This window comes from Pseudonaja textilis, chromosome 2, assembly GCF_049901715.1.
Source record: "Pseudonaja textilis isolate UNSWEBS1 chromosome 2, rPseTex1.2, whole genome shotgun sequence".
Lineage (NCBI taxonomy): Eukaryota > Metazoa > Chordata > Lepidosauria > Squamata > Elapidae > Pseudonaja > Pseudonaja textilis.
In genome coordinates, this window is record NC_141991.1 from 17,366,988 (window position 1) to 17,386,887 (window position 19,900).

At 44.4% G+C, this 19,900-nt stretch overlaps 1 protein-coding gene across 3 annotated transcripts in view; it reads right to left on the bottom strand.

Moving 5' to 3' along the window:
* Window positions 1-19,900, bottom strand: part of VARS1 (valyl-tRNA synthetase 1) — a 49,811-nt gene that overhangs the window by 13,852 nt on the left and 16,059 nt on the right. For all 3 annotated transcript variants that reach the window (XM_026720436.2, XM_087923351.1, XM_026720437.2), the window contains 13 exons: window positions 18,151-18,315; window positions 15,991-16,072; window positions 12,804-12,923; window positions 12,603-12,711; window positions 12,408-12,496; window positions 11,635-11,725; window positions 10,335-10,459; window positions 8,899-9,002; window positions 6,030-6,188; window positions 5,169-5,259; window positions 3,331-3,436; window positions 315-385; window positions 104-229 (listed from right to left, as the gene is read on the bottom strand). In XM_026720436.2, coding sequence (XP_026576221.1) covers window positions 104-229; window positions 315-385; window positions 3,331-3,436; window positions 5,169-5,259; window positions 6,030-6,188; window positions 8,899-9,002; window positions 10,335-10,459; window positions 11,635-11,725; window positions 12,408-12,496; window positions 12,603-12,711; window positions 12,804-12,923; window positions 15,991-16,072; window positions 18,151-18,315 — 1,438 coding nt within the window. The remainder of the gene's footprint in view (window positions 1-103; window positions 230-314; window positions 386-3,330; window positions 3,437-5,168; window positions 5,260-6,029; window positions 6,189-8,898; window positions 9,003-10,334; window positions 10,460-11,634; window positions 11,726-12,407; window positions 12,497-12,602; window positions 12,712-12,803; window positions 12,924-15,990; window positions 16,073-18,150; window positions 18,316-19,900) is intronic.

Consider the following 19,900-nt stretch of genomic DNA (forward strand, 5'->3'; position numbering starts at 1 on the left):
TTGGAGCTATAAAGGAATTCCTACTGATTATCTGACTGTGTTGCCTTTGTGTCACACCCCGGGTCATCACACAACCTGACAGGAACAGGTGTTCGTTTCTCACCTCCCTGAAGGGTAGCTTTCCTGTCAGTGTGAGGCCCAGCATAACCATACGGGCCACCCAAAAGAACAGAATGTCATGTCCGGTCTCCAGCAGAGTTCCAGGGTAAAAGACCTGAAGATCTTCACCCTTGAAAGAACAACACGGAAAACGTGAGCAAGATTTGAAGAGCAAAGAAATGCTGGCATACCTCTTCACTTCACATTCAACTTACCGAATTGGGCCACCCAAAGATGGAGAAAGGGAACAGGCCAGAGGAGAACCACGTGTCCAGGACGTCCTCATCTGGAAGAAGGACATAAGAAAGGCACACAGGTTAAGAGCTGTACTTGGCTTTCCACGTTTCAACTTCTAAGTAGCTTAGTTTCTCCCCCTCCCCAAGGGGAAAAGCGTATTTCACAGCCCGGCTTGCAAACCTTGGGACTCTTGGTGATGTTGGGTTGCAACATCCAACTAGGTGAGCTAGTAATTCTGGGACTTGCATCCCACATCTGGACAGAAGCAGGGGGAAATCTTTTGTTCTGCAGGGGTTCTGGACTTAAGGTGAAAATAGAAAGTTTGTGATGTGGAAAGAGATGTTTGGGCAGCACTCAAAGTCAAGTTTAAGCTCTAGTTTAAGCTCCATAATCTCCAGTTGCAGGTGCTCAAACGAAGAAACTGTGTTTTTACCTGAGGCTCTGAAGAGACCTTTAAGCAGAATTTGGTTTGTTTATGCATCGTTTTAAGATGCTAACTTTGATAGATTAAAACCACCCAGTAGCAGATAAGAATTGGCCAAGGGGAGGTGAAGATACCATAACAAGTTCAGAAGCCAGGAAGAGTTTGACTGATCTTGGAAGGCAAGAAGTAGAGGGAAAGCTGGCATCATCAGGTCAGAAGATTGAACTAGGAGAATTGGAAAAACTCTGGAGTCCTTGTTGCTCTCTGAGCTTGGTTGTTTGTTTGCAGATGTTTCATTACCCAACGAGGCAACATCATCAGTGCTAGAAGGGGATGGAGTTGGCTCTCTTTGCCTATATACAAGTGGCACTTCCGACTTGCCCGACACTTCCGGTTGCCAGCTTCGGTGACAGCAGGGATTTGCGTTTCTTCGCGATCCCTGCTGTGCTCGCCGTCTTGGTGCCTCCGATCCAGATGGATTTGGAGGATAAGGCTGCCTTGTAGAGGTAGCCGAAGATAGGGAGGATCTAGGGAGGGGCTTGGGAGTGTCGCAGACCCCCCCCCCACCCAGTTTAAACCTCCTTCTCTCAAGATGATGCAGCGACGGTCTTATGGCCGCCATGAAGAGGCTGGCATCTGGGAAAAGATTGCGCAGGAGGGGTGCTGAAGGAAGAGAAAACAGAGAAAGCTTTTGGCTGAACCGGGACAACAATTAACATCTGAATACCCTGGAACTTTGGCTTTTCAAGTGATATATTGTTTCCAAAGGATCGTTAAGCTGCGGTGGAAGAGTAAAGGAAAACTTTTTTTCTCCTCACTTTCCTTCCCACGGAGGCAGCAGATGGAAACCGAAACACCCGTATTGGCAATAGAAGGTATTAACTTTTTGGAAGTTTCTTGATTGCATTGTTATTTATTGTCTGAGTTAGTAGTTCCTTGATTGGGGGTCTGTAGAGATTCTCCATCATCCAGGCCATGGTTGTCCCAAAGGTGCTTTTTTCAGGAGGCAACCGGATTTTCTTGTTTTTTCTTTTGAAGACGTTTCGTTTCTCATCCAAGAAGCTTCTTCAGCTGTGACAGGATGGTGGGGAATAGAAGGATTTATACTGCTTGCAGACAGCTGGTCATTTGCAAGAGGGGCGTTGTGGCCACTTGGAGGTTTATCTCAGTGGTGGGATTCAATTTTTTTTTTTACTACCGGTTGTGTGGGCATGGCTTGGTGGGCGTGGCCATGTGACTGGGTGGTTGTGTGTTTTTATTTTTGCTGTTTTGCAGCATCTACCCGTTTTGGGGCCCTTCTGGGCCTCAGAGGGGCCTTTGGGGGCGGCGTTTTTGCTCCCCTGAGGCTCAGGAAGGCAAAAAATGGAGGGAGGGATGAGGGCCTTCCCTCCATTTTTTGCCTTCCTGGGCCTCAGCAAGGGGAATCCCGCCATAGCTGATCGTATGTACAGCTGGTTGTTGGGAGGGAAAAAAAGAAAGAAATACCTTAGGCGAACATCAGGCGGGTGGGGTGAAGCGAGCATCGGACGGGAGGGCGACTGGATCGGGGGCGTGGCCAGCCAGAACTTACTATCGGTTCGGTGACCCACGCCAAATTATTGCTACTGGTTCTCCCGATGCGGTGCGAACCGGCTGAATACCACCACTGGTTTATCTGTGTCCTCAGGATCACCCGAATGGTGCTCCTGGTTCCTGGAGACTGCAATTTTTCCTTTGGAAATCCATTCGTACTCCATTTAAAGGCTGTTCATCCCAAATTATATCACTAAAAGTCTGTGGAGATTCTCAGTCATCCAGGTCATGGTTGTCCCAAAGGTGCTTTTTTTTCTTCAGGAGGCAGCTGGACTTTCTCGTTTTTCTTTCTTTCTATGAAGACGTTTCGCTTCTCCTCCAAGAAGCTTCTTCAGCTCTGACAGGATAGTCAGAGCTGAAGAAGCTTCTTGGAGGAGAAGCGAAACGTCTTCAAAAGAAGAAGAAAAAAACAAGAAAATCCAGCTGCCTCCTGAAAAAAAAGGACCTTTGGGACAACCTTGATTGGGGTATTGTTTACTGCTGGTAAACAATATTATCTGTTGTTGGTTGCATATTAATCCTGTTGTCAATCCCTACTTATTGGAGTGCTGCTTGCTAGCAAAGAGGTACTTGAGTCTTTTTGTTCATTTTTTTACTTTGCTTAACAACTGCGGTCTCTAAACGAGGACTACTTATACACTCTTACAGCGCAATGTTCTTTATAGAGAGAGATAATATATGCTGAGTTTGAACAAATTAGCAACAGAATTAGAACTACCCATCCTCTTTCCTATAAGGCAGGGGTCTCCAACCATGGCCACTTTAAGACTTGTGGACTTCAACTCCCAGAATTCCTCAGACAGCTTTGCAAAGCTGAGGAATTCTGGGAGTTGAAGTCCACAAGTCTTAAAGTGGCCATGGTTGGAGACCCCTGCTATAAGGGCACATGTAGTAGGGGGTAACCCTTTCGTTCAACATTGCAATACAGGAAATGTGATGGCATACCCTGCTTTCTAAAAGTCCCTTGCCCACACTCTTCCTATTTCCGGTCTCCCTACCTTGCTGGAGCGAGATTTTATCCGGGCTGATGTTGAAGGCTTTGGCTGCCTTTTCTTTGGCTTCTTCCTTGCTCCGACCGCTCACCCAATATTTGTCATCCACATCCTGCAGAATTCGAAAAGGGGAAAAAATATCCCATCCATGAAAGTTTTGTTCAATATTAAAAAAAAAAAAAAAGTTCTGTGGCTAAGACACTGAGCTGGTCGATCAGAAAGGTCAGCAGTTTGGCGGTTCGAATCCCTAGTGCTGCATAATGGAGGGAGCTCCCGTGACTTGTCCCAGTTTCTGCCAACCTAACAGTGCGAAAGCATGTGAAAATGCAAGTCGAAAAAGAGGGAATGCTTTGGTGGGAAGGGAACAGCGTTCTGTGTGCCTTTGGCATTTAGTCATGCCGGCCACATGACCATGGAGATGTCTTCGTTCGGCTTTGTAACGGAGATGAGCACCGACCCCTAGAGCCGGAAACGACTAGTCCGTGTGTGCAAGGGGAACCTTTACCTTTAAAAAAATGTCAAAATTACACAGGCATGGTTTTTGGGATTTTTCAAGCTGTGCAGAGTCTAAAAAATTAATATCCATCATAGTTCACTGTTCTTAGTCACCCCAAATAACTTGCTTCAAGGAGAGCAAATTCGGCCTCATGCTTAAGGCACCAGAGAAACCAGGAGACCATAAGATCAAATCCTGAGTCGGTCACAGAAACCAGGTAGGTGATTTTGGACCCCTCCCTCTCTCTTAGCCCAATGCAACTCACAGGATTGTTGTTATGGGGAAAATAGGAAGAAGAAGGAATATTAAGAATATTCACCTTGTATTTCACAATACAGTCTTTGTGAAAATACTAAAAGTGAAATACTTGTAAATAATAAAACGGTTTGTCTATCCTTGTGTTAAGTATATGCAAAATCAGAAATTAAATTTATTTTATGAATATTGACTACTAGATCTATACCCGTGCTTCGCTACAAAACTATTGTGATCGGGCTTAGTTTTGGGGGAGAAAAATAAGGGGGAAAAATTGTGCCTCTGCCTACCAGCATCCATTGGTATTCATCTGGCTAGTGTCCTGTCAGTGTGTGAAGAAAGTTGAGAGCTGTTTAGAAACTGAAGCATGGAAACTGAAACAGTATTTGCTGTGTGAGCAAGGAGACAGCAAGGAGCCTAGGCGTGGCTTAGCTCAACTGTTCTACAGTAAAGCTGCTTGCTAATGTGAAGGTAAAACTGAAAACTGAAACTCCTCTCCTCTGCTTGTGTTTTGCATTTGGAACAGATTTCTTTTCAGGTGGGGAGGGAGAGTAGAACTCCTTAGCATCAGAGCATGTTAATAATAATATAGGGAATACTAACACTCTGATGGTCATTTTGAGAAATCCTTTCTTACTGAGCACCTAGAAGCCAAGACGAACATACGTGCCAAATTTCAAGTTTGTAGGCTTTATGGTTCTGGAGATTTTGTGATGATGCATGAGTGATATTTGGCTTTTACATATAGAGAGATTCACCTTCAATTACAGTATTTGTGAAAATACTAAAAGTGAAATACAAGCAAATAATAAAAAGGTTTGTGTATACTTGCGTCAAGTGTATGCAAAACCAGAAATTAAATTAATTTTACAAATATTGGCTATTTTACATTAATTCTTACTAGGAGTTTAAGTGAAAAGAATGAAAAAAAAAAATCTTAGCACTATTCCCACATTATTACTCTCTCCATGAGTTCAGACAACACATGGATGTCTGTATTTATACTTCAGTGTCCTGAATATTCATTACACTTCTTTTCCTGGGAATCGGGGCTTTTCTACCAGTTTGTATCCAGTGGCCCAGAGAATCCTACCTCTCCTGCTGGCACAGAAGGGTCATCAATAGTCACAAAATATGCTGGAATACGGTGGCCCCACCAGAGCTGTCGAGAAATACACCAATCCCTACGAAGAAGGAAAGAGTTAGCAAAGCTGCAGTCCGAGATTACTCAAAGCTTTAGCAATTTAACACACATTAAAAGGAAAAAGTGTGTGTGGGGGGGAGAAATCCAGTCGCACACAAATAAACAATTCCTTTCATGGCAGAGAAGCTAGGCCGGATGAAAAGGTGATGAAGAAACTGGAAAGACTGTAGCAAGAAGCAAATCACAACATCATTTGGTTTCCAATTACATTTAACATTGCAGGTAATCCTCAACTTACAACCATTTGTTTAGTGACTATTTGAAGTTACAACAGCACTGAAAAAAGTGACCTATGACTGTTTTTTTACACTTATGACTGTTGTAGCATTAGTCACATGTTCCGATCAAGGCGCCGTCTGGTTGCCTGGTGACATCACTTCTCCTTCCTCTGACCAGGTGTGAGAATGTCCTTGGTTCCCAAGAGGAAGTATTTTGCTTTGGCTACAAAATTTCTTCTATCTAAAATCCCCCCCTTCCTTGTCCCTCAGCTCCAGTGTGTGGCAACACTGAGGCCTCAAAATGGCTTCAGTCAGGTCAGCTTCAGGGTTGACACCTTAGTTGCATTCACATACATTGCTAAAAGCCTGCACTTTTTTTTTCCTTCCACAGTAGCTTTGCTTGCTCACAATATTAAGATGCAGCACTCATAGGTTTCACTGAGCCCAAACCCAAACAAATCACAGAATGGGTTAATGGGGGCGCGTGAAGCGGTAGCGTCAGAGCAGTTAGGCGTTTATACAAGCGTCTCACCTGATATTGTCCATCCAAGTGAACCAGGTTTTGAGATGGAAATCTGGCACAATGCGCAAGTCACCCCGGCGTACGGCCTCGGCTGCAGCCTGGCCCATCGTGTCACAGCGCACGTACCACTGAGGCTTCAGCAGCGGTTCCACGACATCTTTGGAGCGGCTTAAAGAGTATCGGGGAGAGAAAGCCGAAAAAAGAAGTTAGAGGAGACTCTGAAAAAACAACAACAGGGTTGGAACAAATAATCCTCATTTAGCAACTGCCATGTTAGTGACTATTCACCAAGACAATGGTGATGAAAAAGTAACTTTTGTGACCAATCCTCGTCATAAGCACGGTGGTGGTTTCCCTTAGGGACTGCTTTGCTTAACCGAGGTGCTAATCCCAATTATGGCCGTTAAGTAAGGAATATCTGTGCGTCCTTTATAGAAGAGTGAAGACTTTTAAAATTCAATGTGGTGATTCCTCTCTGGCTCAACAGGACCTTCCCTCACATAGAAACCTCTTTTACCCATCCAATCCGCATTAGGAAAGCAAGACTTTTCATAGTTTTATTATAGTTTATTTATAAAGTTTACTGGCCACCCATTTTACCACAGGGCAACTCTGGGTGGCTCTTCATTTTCTCAGTCCTCCTCTTCCCCACTACACACACCTTGTTCAGTTCTTTCCCCTAATTTGAGAAGGCAATACAATAAAGGAATCAAGAGAATTAACCTTGACTGTGGAATAAACTAAATCAATTTTTCTCAACCATGGCAGCTAGATGATGGATGGGCTTCAACTCCCAGGTGGCTTTCTTAGGTAAGATAAGAGTATTCAATGTGTTTTAATTAGACGCAATTCCACATGTTCTGATGGCTTCACACAACATATTAAATAACATGAAGATGGTTGAAGCCATCAGACCATGAGAATCTGAATCTAACACACTGAACATGGGTGGATCTGTCACAGGACTCCTGTGGCACCCCATAATTGTTACTGTCATGGGGCTAAACCTGTTGTGGTCCGCCGGCAGTCTGTGGAGATGGCAGCAGAATCAGACGGTGGGGAAGAACATGGGCCAGTCCAGAAGTCTGGGGAGGACTTGGACGATGGTCCTGCTTCCAATACAGAGATGGTGCCAGGGCCATCTGGGAGTTATGTGCTGACTCTGGAGCCTCCAGAATCTGACAGCAGCGAGGCAGAGGAACAAGGGGAGCCTGTTCCCAATGTGCACATGTGCAGAGCTGCCAGAAGGCAAGAGCAGTTAAGACAAAAAGGGCAACTCTGGAATAAAGCTTGAAGGTGATTGGCCCCTCCCATAAGATATAAAGGAAGTGCAAAGGGACAGGAACCTTTGCAGGAAGCAACGTTGTTCATTCTGGTCAGTTTGGAACCTGAAAGCTCTGTGAATTTGTGCTCTGTTTGGTTTTGAAAGACTAATTGGTACTTTAGTCGTTGGCAGCACTTCAAGAAAGATAAAAGTGCGTGCTTATCAGACTTCTCCTGAAGAATTTTGGCAAACTTCCATGGGACTATTTATAACTGATTGAGACTCATTACAGGCTGTGACTGATGATAATTCACAGCCGTTGAACTAAAATAAAAGGGTTTTGGATTTAACATGTGTTTGTTGGTGTCTCAGGAAGCCGTGGTCAGAACAAAACCATACTCTAACAATGTTCCTCACCAGAATTAACTCTGGAGATTGGAATAGGTGATCAAAATGGCTCTCCCTGTCAGATTACAGAGCTGATCCAAATTGGCTACAGGTAGTCAAAGCCACTGAATGATCCTGAAGATCTCCTTCTGTCCGTCACTCTCTCTTAGCACAAAGCCTGTCATAAGATGATCAAATCCCTTCAGGTTCTAAAAGTGCCTGACATTTGACTAGAGTGGATCCGGACAATCTGCGGTTTCTAGGAAGTTACCAGCCCCACTCAAGCATTTTATCCCCCAATAAGAAATTAGCAACTGGGATCTGTTTGCATGTGCAAGACGATCGCTTAAACATGAGCTCGTAGTCAAAAAAGCTAATACAATCCTTGTGTAAACAGAGACACAGAATCAAAACCACGTGAAGTATTAGCACTGCTTTATAAAGCCTTAGTAAAACCACACCTGCAATACGGCATCCAGTTTTGGTCACCACAGTACAAAAAGGATGTTGAGACGTTAGTGTAAAGAAGAGCAACTAAGATGATTAAAAGTCTGGAGACAAAAGCATATGAAGAACGGTTGCAGGATTTGGGTGTGGCTGGTCTAGAGAAAAGAAGGACCAGGGAGTGACATGATAGCGGTGTTCCAGTATTTGAGGAGCTGCCACGAAGAGGAAGGGGTCAAGCTATTCTCCAAAGCACCAGAAGGCAAGGCAAGGAACAGTGGATGGAAACTAATCAAGGAGAGAAGCAACCTGGAATTAAGGAAAAACTTTCTAACACGGAGGAAAATTAACCAGTGGAACAGCTTTGCCATCAGAAGTTGTGGGGGCTTCATCACTGGAGGTTTTCAAGAAGAGACTGGACAGCCACCTGTCTGAAATGGTACTACAGGTCTCCTGCTTGAACCAAGGGTTGGACTGAAAGACCTCAAAGATCCCTTCTAGCTGTATTCTGATTGACTGACAGGCAACTTAGGGTCCAGTAAGGGGTTGAAACCCTCAGCTACTTCCACCATTCAGAAGATACAAGGCTTCATTCCAAAGATATCTAAAATAGTCATCTAAATAAAGGCATCACTTCTCACATGAAGTCTGACCCCCTCCTAACAGAGGACAGGAGAAAATACTGGTCTTACTTCATTTTCAGCCATGCTGGCCGGGAATCCTTGGGAATCGTGGTTTGAATGCCTTTGCGGAAGGCTGCTTTACTTTGCAACTACTACTCACCTGCACACTGGTACCACCATGGGGTTGTCCTTCACCTCCTTGAAGAGTTTCTTTTCCTTCAAAGCTTCCAGCACTGCTTGACGGGCTTCAAAGCGCTTCATGCCCTGGAAGAAGAAGCAGATGAAAGTGAAATAGTTACACTGGAATGCAGAGAGAGATAAACAAGCTAACAATAAATAACAGCTTAGTCAAGAAAACACCAAGAACACCCCTACCAATATGGACAGGGCAAGCCACTAGTAGTGTGTGTTAGGAATGTGAGTCACCTAACAGCTTATTTGGGTTGGAAATATATAAACTAGGATAGACATTTTAGTACTATGTCTTTAAGAGCATGCTGAAACTGTAATTAGGTGTGGTTTCTCAAACGGCCATAAGATGGAGGCAGAAACCTGGGTTGTTTAGTCTCAGGAAAGTCTCAGTGAGTCTCTGTTTCTTCTGTTGGAGAGTTGCCTTTCCTCCATTTTTCCCTATTAACTGTTATTCTTGGATTTGATGTAAGTCTGTTACTGAACTGTTTTTGATACTGGACTTTGTAATTGGATTATCCCTGGACTGAAAACTGACTGATTTAACCGTGAATGACTTGGACTGCTTATCTTGGACTGTGCTTAAACGTTTATTGGAAGTAAAAAGCCTACATTTACTGTACAGTGTATCTGTGTGCTGTTTGTGTATTATTCTTCACCACTCTCACTACGTCTCCCTGTATGTGCTCATTCTCCTAACGGGGAATTACCTCAACAGCGTTGGTAAACCTTTTTGGCACCAAGCGCTGAAAAGAGGGTGTGCACGCAGGAGCACCAGAAACCGGAAGATCAGCTCCCTGGTGTGTGTACGTGGGAGTGCCGGAAACCAGAAGAGTGGCTTCCCGGCACGCATGCATGCGCTGGGAGCTGTGCTTCCGGTTTCCGGCGCATATGCACACATGAAGACCAGCTGGCCGGTGGGCATGCACATGGCAGAAACCGGAAACTCAGCACGCGCTGGGGAGCTGCTCTTCCAGTTTCTGGTGCTCCTGCGCACACAAAGACCAGCTGGCCGGTGCATGTGTGTGTTTGTGTGCTGAAGAGGAACGGGCAACAGCTGGAGTGCCCAGAGAGATGACTCTATGGCACACATGCCACAGGTTCGCCATCACAGCACTAGTATATATAAAGCTAGCAAGTCCTACTCCCTAATGGAAATGATGATGTTATTTCGTTGGGTAATGAAATGTCTGCAAGAAAACAACCCATCTCAGAGAGCACCATGGATCCCATGCTGGCTGGAGAATTCTGGGAGTTGAAGTCCACAGGTCTTAAAAGTTGCCAGCCCTGTACTAAGCCTACTGTTCCAATTAAGGCTAAACCCATTCCAGTCAATAAAAAACAGAGAGAAGACCAAAAAGGATCCCTTGAATTCCGCCTACCCTCCCAACCGCATCCCAACAATACCAAGAAGGGTGGAGGAACGTTGATGAGGTAGCCGTTCTCATTCATAATGTTGATGAACTCAAGTCCATGACGCAGGCCAACCTCATAGTCATTCTGATCATGAGCTGGTGTGATCTTTACGGCACCTGAAAGCAGCAAGAAGGGGGAGATGATTATTTCAGCTCTTGCCATGGCCCGATGTTTCCTGTTAGAACCTGGTTTGTAGTCTTTGGAGTTACTCCGCACCTATGTTGTTGATTCAAAGAAGACCTGAAGCTCTAAAGCTGTAGGAGATGACCAGGCAGAGGAGGGGTGAAGCGCATCACCAGTTTGGAATCCCTTTGTGCTCACAAGAGATCTTAGTCCAGCCCTCCTTGAATTCTACTGATCCTTAGCTACTGCCAATTGGCTTTGACTGTTAGTTCTGATTCTTGTAGAGAGCGTAGGCATACAATAAGCCTATATTCATTTGAACTTGCCTTGATTCCTGATTTATTACACATGGCAAAAGCTTTGTTGGACGGCGTTCTTTTTTCTGGCGGAAGTCTTTTCTAGCGATCCCTTCACATGTATTGGAATTCAAACCCAAAAATTATCCAGCACGAACAAGGAGTCAAGTTGGCGAATGCTGAGTTATAATTGCCCATTTGGTTCCTTCGGACTGTTCTCTCATTAATCCTAACAAACACACTCTTCTTTTATTCAGGGTTTTCTCGTTTTATTCCACTTCTATAAGGACTGTGAAAATATTTAGACGCCTCACATCCCGGACATAAACTGTTTCAACTCCTACCCTCAAAACGACGCTATAGAGCACTGCACACCAGAACAACTAGACACAGGAACAGTTTTTTCCCGAATGCTATCACTCTGCTAAACAAATAATTCCCTCAACACTGTCCAACTATTTACAAAGTCTGCACTTCTATTACTATTAATCTTTCCCCTCCCACTTGTGACTGTATGACTGTAACTTTATCACTTATATCTTTATGATTTATATTTTTCTAGTACGATTTGATTGCCTATTTGTACCCTGACTATTATTAAGTGTTGTACTTTATGATTCTTGACTCTTGACAAATGTATCTTTTATTTTATGTGCACTGAGAGCATTTGCACCAAGACAAATTCCTTGTGTGTTCAATCACACTTGGCCAATAAAGATTCTATTCTATTCTATTCTATTCTATTCTATTCTATTCTATTCTAATTTATTTTCCATCCTCTTCATAGATTCTCCACACTAGCTCTTCACCAACAACTCCATCCTTTCATGTAGGACTTCCTGCATTTACGTAGCTCATAGCCCAGAACATACCAGTTCCAAACTCCATATCTACAAAATCATCACAGACAATGGGTAGGAGGCGCCCCGTGAAGGGATGCTGCACTTTCCGGCCATGCAGATGCTAGAAGACAAAGCAGATCAAAAGAAGAAACTTAATGAAGACTCTAAAATTATCCAGATAAGCAACAGTCTGATAGTCCCAAAAGTGCTTTTTAAAAAGGCAAATGGACTTTTTTTTTGGTTTTTCTTTTGAAGATGTTTCGCTTCTCATCCAAGAAGTTTCTTCAGTTCTATGGCAGAGGTCTCCAAAGTTGGCAACTTTAAGACTTGTGGACTCCAACTCCCAGAATTCCTCAGCCAGCTATTCTGGGAGTTACAGTCCATAAGTCTTAAAGTTGCCAAGTTTGGGGATCCCTGATCTATGGAGATTCTCAGTCATCCGGGTCATAGTTGTCCCAAAGGTGTTTTTTCAAGAGGCAACTGGACTTTCTGTTTTTTTCTTTGAAGACGTTTCGCTTCTCATCCAAGAAGCTTCTTCAACTCTGACAGGATGGTGGGGAATGGGAGGATTTATACTCCTTGCAGTCAGCTGGTCATTTGCATTCTTTTTAGAGAGCCACTGAGCCACCTGGAGGTTTAGTTCAGAACTGAAGGAGCTTCTTAGATGAGAAGCGAAACGTTTCCAAAGGGAAAAAAAAACAAAGAAGTCCAGTTGCCTTTGAAAAGCACCTCTGGGACTGTCCTCCAAAGCATCTGAGAAGCCACCTGTCCCAACCAAAACTACAGTGCTGCACCTTTCATACCTGGTATCGGGGATCCTTGGGATGGACTGCAACTGCTGTGTCTCCCAGCATCGTCTCAATACGGGTTGTAGCTACCACCACTTCCTCATCTATCAAAAGAAAATGGAAACTGTTCATGGATGCGTAGAGACAACCAAGAGTCAAGACTCCAGACCCTAAACCATTGAATCATCAGCCAAGAACTTCATACAAAACCTGAGTCCTCAATCTTGTAAGCGAAGGAGACCAGCACCCCAAACTCAATCTTCTCTTTGTAGCCCGGGACGGGCAAGAGCGTCCGGCCTGTTAATTCCTTCTTATCCACCTGAGGAAGGAGACAGGAAGTTGCATCGTCAGACCTGGATTCCAAGGCCAAATGCTGGTATAGGAGGAAATAGGTCATTCTAGCCTAATCACCTCTATGTCAGAAATGGCTGAGTTGAGAGTGCAGGACCAGTTGACGAGGCGCTTGCTTCGGTAGATGATCCCCTTTTCGTGCAATTGGATAAAAGCTTCTTGGACAGCATAGGAGAGTTTCTGTTGGCGATACAAGAACACGGTTCCATCAGAAGGACATAAACACCCCATGGTTTTCTGTGGTCTAGATTGCAAAAAAATGGTTGCTTTCGCATTGTGTTGAAAAATGGCTACCATACCTGGGCTTCCCTTCCACCCTAGGATGGCAATTATTCTTCTCCATTCTCTGAGTTGGAGGGTGACAATGCATCATTCATGGGTCATATAGAACAGCAGTCCCCAACCTTTTGGGCACCACGGACCGGTTCCATGGAGAGAGGTTTATCCGTGGACCGGAGGGGGCGTGGTTTTGCATGCTGCCTGCATCCCGCAGGTGGGGCTTTGTTTGTGTGGCCCAGTTTCTGGCATGCCACGACCCGGTGCCAGTCCACAACCTGGGGACCCCTAGTAGCAATAGCACTAAGACTTATGCACTGCTGTCATGGCCCTGTTGGAATCTGATTCCAAGGGGGAAGTTGAACAGCTGATAGGGAGTGCGAGTGTGGTTCCAGTGGCTGTAGAGGAAACTGAGAAAGGGCACAGTCCGGCTGGGCATTCAGAGGAAGACCTAGGCCCGTCCCCTCTTCATCCTAGGGCACGCAGGGAGGAACAGATAAGGGAGCAAAGTGGGTTACGGGGGAGAAAAAGGCCCTGATTCCCTTCATTAGCTGCAGCTGGGAAAACAAGATTTTAAAAGGGCGTTTGCGCACAGCACCTTGCTGGAAGCAAAGTGTGCATTATCTTTGTTTGTCAAGTCTTACCTGGGTTCTGGCGACCTCCCAACTGTGTGTGTTGTTATCTTTTGAATTCTGCAATTCCTTATGCTGACCTGTCTCGTTAACTGCTGCAGCATGGTTTATGTTGGTTTTTATTTATAATTTATATGTGCTTTGGGTTCGGACTGAATTTCTTTCCTTTAAAAACTGTTCTTGGGAGAGTTTTTTCTCCAGTTGATGATAACTGGACATTGGGGGCCAAGTTAGACGAACTTATTAAAGGGACTTTACCTACTTTTGTGACTTTGTTGCTTTTGTGCCACGCCCCGGGTCATCACACTGCTTTCACAGTGCTTTAAGCGGTTTACAGAGTCAGCCTATGGCCCCCAAACAATCTGGGCCCACATTTTACCCACCTCGGAAGGATGGAAGGCTGAGTCAACCTTGAGCCTAGTGAGATTCAAACTGACAAACTGCAGGCAGCCGGCAGTGAGCAGAAGTAGCCTGCAGTACTGCACTTTAACCACTGTGCCACCAAGGCTCTTCTAGTATAGAAGTTCTAATGACTTTCAAAGCACAAAAATGGCTTTGTTGAAAATTGGTAGCAAAAGCCAGCTTCCAATTTTTATTTGTTTGGTGTCAGTGGGGATGCTCAAGCAAGTCTTCCATGTGACAAAATGTTCCTATTGTTGCCCTTAAAACCCCCAAATTCAGCAAAAAGCAAATGAAAATGTTGAACAGATCTTCTCCTCCTTCTCCTCCTCCATCCTTAATCCTTTCCTGGCCCAGGAAAAGATTAAGTAGACAATATTCTAGACCCCCATAGGCATAGAGGCGCTTACAATACTTGGTCAAATGGAAAGGATATCCCACGTCAGAGGCCACATGGATACGACATTCTGAGACATTCTCCCAGTTCAGCTGGGATCGCAATTTCTGTTGCTCAGTGAGGAAAACGTTAAGCGAGTCCCAGATAATTTTATGACCTTTTTTTTTTTTTTTTTTGGCAAACTTGTTAAGGGAATCCCTGCAGTTGTTAAATGAATTATGAAGCAAATCCGGTTTCCCGCACTGACTTTACTTGTTGAAAGCCAGCTGGGAAGGTCCCAAAGGGTGGGATCACGTGACTCCGGGACACTGCAAACATTGTAAATACATACTGACCAAATTTTGATCACATGACCGTAATGACAATAGTCATTAAGTGCAAGGGCCAAATCCCAAGTTACTTTTTTCGATGTCGTTGTAACTTTGAATGCTTTTAAGTTGAGGAGTATCTGAAATCCAATCCTATTCAGGGAGCAGTGAGAATTAGTTTAGTTTACTTTATAGTTTAGTTTACTTTGTCATTGTACATCATACAACGAAATTAAATACCATCTCCAGTGTACTATACAGTAGAATTCAATAGAGTTACTGCCCTAGTATAGGGGCTGTTTTTCAGCCTATTTGTCCTTGTTTTTATTATCCTGTACCATCTGCCAGATGGTAATAGTTCAAAAAAAAGGGTGCCTAGGATGAGATGGATCTTTGAGATTGTTTTGAACTTTCTTAAGGCAGCGGGAGCTATAAAGCTCTTCCAAAGAGGGGAGAGGGCAACCAATGATCTTCTGGGCAATGATGTTAACCTTCTGGAGTGCTTTCCTATCTGCCACTGTACAATTGGCAAACCATACAGAGGTGCAGTAAGTTAAGATACTCTCTATAGTGCAGCGGTAGAAGGTCACCAGCAGTTTTTCATTCAGTTGTTGTTTTCTGAGAAATCTCAGGTAGTATAATCTCTGCTGGGCCCTTTTGACCAGTGCTGCAATGTGAACAGCCCAGGTCAGGTCCTCTTTTAGGGTAACACCCAGAAACTTAAAACTGGCCACTCGCTCCACTCATGGTTCAGTGTATATGACAGAAGCAGTAATGTTAGTTTGAGTTACAATAGTTACTCCTGTGCTGTGGTGGCGCAGTGGTTAGAAGGCAGTACTGCAGGCTAATTCTGCCCACTGCCAGCAGTTCGATCCTGACCGGCTCAAGGTTGACTCAGGTCTTTCATCCTTCCGAGGTCGGTAAAATGAGGACCCAGATAGTTGTGGAGGGCAATATGCTGACTCTGTGAACAGCTTAGAAAGGGCGGAAAAGCACTGTGAAGTATAAATGCTATTGTTATTGCTGTCTATCAAAGAACCCGGGTCTTTGGCAAGAGAGGGAGAACTGTACTTTCAGACTTTCAATAGTGCAAGCTAGTCAAGACAGTTAAGCATTGACTGTGAAGTGGTACATCAGTCTAAGTGCTATTGCTAGATGACCTACAAGGTCCCTTCCAACTCTGTTAATCTGAATCCACTCCACACATCCCTTTTCCCCCTGATCAAAAATCTTACAGGGTCCATAGTGAAACAAGCTCTGTCCCAATCCATGGAGGAACCCAGTTTCTTCAGTTGATGGTAGATCCGATCCCCTTTTCTGCAGAGGAGAAAATAGGAAGCGTACTCACTGAGAAGTTATCACTGGAAAGGCACAAGGCTGGTCGTTATAACTTTTTCCAATGGTCTACAAAATCTAGAGAAAATAAGTGATTGTGCATGCCAGAATGCATTATACAAAACAGGAGGGGGAAGGAAAGACACCCAAGGTTTTTTTTCTCCAGTTGTCTCTCACTTTGACTGTAGGTAGGTCGTGCAGAACAACCCTATTCTTCTTCTCATCCTTCCTATTAACTATCTCCGCCTACTTATGACTATAACCTCCTTATGACCATAACATACAAGCTTATGACCAAGCTTGTATCTTTATGATTTATATCGTTTTGTTTCCTAGTATGATTTGATTGCTTATTCAGTATCCTATGACTATCATTAAGTGTTGTATCTTATGAGTCTTGATGTATTTTTATGTACACTGAGAGCTTATGCACCGAAGACAAATTCCTTGTGTGTCCAACACACTTGGCCAATAATTTTATTCTATTGTATTCTATTCTATTTTTTTCTATTCTGTTCTGTTCCGTTCTGTTCTGTTCCATTCCATATTCTATTCCAGAGGTCTCTAAACCTGGCAACTTTAAGACTTGTGGACATCAGCTTGTGGACAAGCAAAGCTGACTGAGGAATTCTGGGAGTTGAAGTCCACAAGTCTTAAAGTTGCCAAGTTTGGCGCCCCGTGTTCTGTTCTGTTCCGTTCCATTTCACTCTCTATTCCAGGAGTCTCCAACCTTAGCAACTTTAAGATTTCTGGACTTCAACTCCCAGAATTCCTCAGCCACCTTTGCTCAGCTTTGCTGGCCAAGTTGAAGTCTGCAAGTCTTAAAGTTGCTGGCTGAGGAATTCTGGGAGCTGAAGTCCACAAGTCTTAAAGTTGCCAAGGTTGGAGACCCCTGCTCTATTCCATATTCCATTCTATTCTAATTTCCTTGTTACCTTGGTGAGTGTCTTCTTCAGGTAAAATACCTCTATTCTATATGGTGTAGCAAAGGGATGATATATTGGTTGCCAACCTGTGAGATGCTGAGGGTCAGGACTCAGAGAACTGTAGTCTGCCTAGCAATGCCCTCATTCTGGAGCAGGAAGTCTCTGAGATAAGGTGAGTCTCCGCCATTTGGTCCTGGGACCAGGAGACTGGTGAAGATAGTCCTCCCCACCAGATCTTAGACAGGAAGATTATTGTGACAGCAGCAAATTCTACTTTAACCCTTGGCTGTTTCTAGAGATGTTTTGAGCTCAGTATATTGCAAGCCATCTAAGCATTGCAGGATTAGATAGGATACAAATATTGGTAATACATAATTTCAAGTCGGCATGGGAGCAAGCACTCCCCAGATCCCAACCAACTATAGTTAGTCAGCTCTAGCTAACTATGGCTGTGAAATGTGGACCTTAACAAAGCAAAACAGGGAGAAAATTGACTTGTTTGAGCTGGGGTGCTGGAGAAGGCTCCTGTGGATTCCTCAGACAGCAAAGTAAGCAAGTATGGAACGCGTAACACCAGACAAAATCATGAAACTGTGTCACACTTACTTTGACAATAGTATGTAGAGGAATTTATTGGAGAAAGCAATTACGTTCAGAAGAGTTAAGAGGTAAAAGGAAACCAGACCACCGAAGAACACAGTGACTGACATCAGCGAGAACATAGAAAAACTCAAAAGAAATATTTCAAGATTGGAAGGGGTGGGAAAAACTTGACTCCCAGAATCATCAAGGGTTGGACATGACTAAATGGATATCATCATCATCATCATTTCATTTGATTTAATTTTATTTCACTTTATTTTATTTCATTTTATTTTATTTATTTTTATCTATGTCTGTACTTCGTCCATCTATTCGTCTGTCCATCTGTCTGTCTGTCTGTCTGTCTGTCTATCAATCTATCTGTCTGTCTATCTATCTCTGCCTGTCCATCTGTTTATCCATCCATCCATCCATCCATCACCTTTCATTCTCTCTGCCTACCTGCATATCTCTCTATCTATCTAATCTATCTCATATGGCGCCCATCTCACTCGAAAAGCTTGGAAAAAGAGATACAGCAAAAAGACTCACTCGTTTTTCCATTTCCAGACTTCCTCGATGAACGGCTCGCGGCCAAGGTCGTGCCGTGTTTTCCCTTGCTCCTTCCAAAGCTTTTTCTCCACCACCACCTGGGTGGCAATGCCCGCATGGTCGCAGCCGGGGTTCCACAAGGTGGTCTCCCCCCTCATTCTGTGCCTACAAGACAAACATAGGAGCAGGAAGCTCACTAGAACAAAAGTCTTGGACACTGCACCTTTACCAGTAACACCACGGAGTCAAACCACATGTGGCCAAATAATTCCAGAGAAAGTAAAGAGGATTTAGAGGTGGGTTCCCAGACCGATAAAGATCCAGGACAGATATTTCCTCAATTTATGATCTCAATTGGGACCAACATTTTGGTTATAAATTGTGATGGTCATAAATTGAGGCATATGTGTGATAATTTCATGACTGATTTTTACAGCAGCCATAGAAGTGAATTACATTGTTATAAATCTAAATCCATTCTCCCAAATGAGAGTGGGTTTTTTTGCAAATTGGCAAAAACATTGCAAAAAGCTGGCAAAAAAACATTGCAAATCACAGTCAATTGACCACAGGACGATGCAACCATATATAAATGAGAGCCAGTTGCCAAGCGCCCGGAAAGGGGTTACGGTATGTGGGCCGCAGGATGGGGATGGCTTATGATGGCTGGAAGTGCTGTACAGCAGCGGCCCCCAACCTTCTGTGCACCACGGACCGGTTCTGGGGAGAGAGGTTTTTCCGTAGCCCAGAAGGGGTGTGGTTTCGTAGGCCACGGATGGGGCTTCGCTTGTCTGCACAGCCTGGTTTCTGGCATGCCATGGCCCGGTACTGGTCCATGGACCGGTGGTTGGAGACCCCCGCTGTAGAGACTCTAAAACCACGATGGCGAACCTATGGCATGCGTGCCCAGCCAAACTTACCTGCACTAGGCATGTGCGTGCCTACCAGCTGGTTTTCAGCCTATTTGAGGCCTTTTTCAGCCTCCCAGAGGCTCGAGGGAAGCCTCTGCAGCCTTTGGAGGCTGAAAAACAGGCCCGTTGCATGACTTCTGGTACTTCCGGTTTCGTCACTTCCAGTATTTGAAGGCCGAAAAACGGGCCCATTTTTCGGCCTCCAAAGGCTGCATAGGCTTCCCTCAAGCCTCTGGGAGGCCGAAAAAGGCCTCAAACGGACCAAAAACCAGCTGGGAGGCACGCGCATGCACAGTGCAGGTAAGGGGATGGGCAGGGAGCATTGCATTGTGGGTACCGGCACACGCATGTTTTCGGCAGACCACAACAAAAAGGTTTGCCATCACTGCTCTAAACAGCACCCTTTCTGAGGTCGTTGCAACTCCAGTCATTAAAATAACTGGTTATTGTTGAGGGCTACCTAGAAATAGCTTGCTTCAAGCATCTCAATTTTTAGGGCAAAGTTCCCCTTCCTCACCAGATCATAAATAACATTAAAAACAGAAATTCTTCATCACAATACACAAGAACAGGAGTTTTCGACCTTCGCAACTTTAAGACTTGTGGACTTCAACTCCCAGAATTCTGCAACCAGCATGCGCTAGCAGAGGAATTCTGGGAGTTGAAGTCCACAAGTCTTAAAGTTGCCAAGTTTGGAGACAAGAACAAGAAAACAGAAAATAATCCAGCTACCATACTTCTTGTAACCCCCCTCACCCCGCTCATCCTTATTAATTTCACCAAAGGGAACTCTACAAGATTTGTGCTTGGAAAAGATATATTTGGACTGGGAAGCTCCC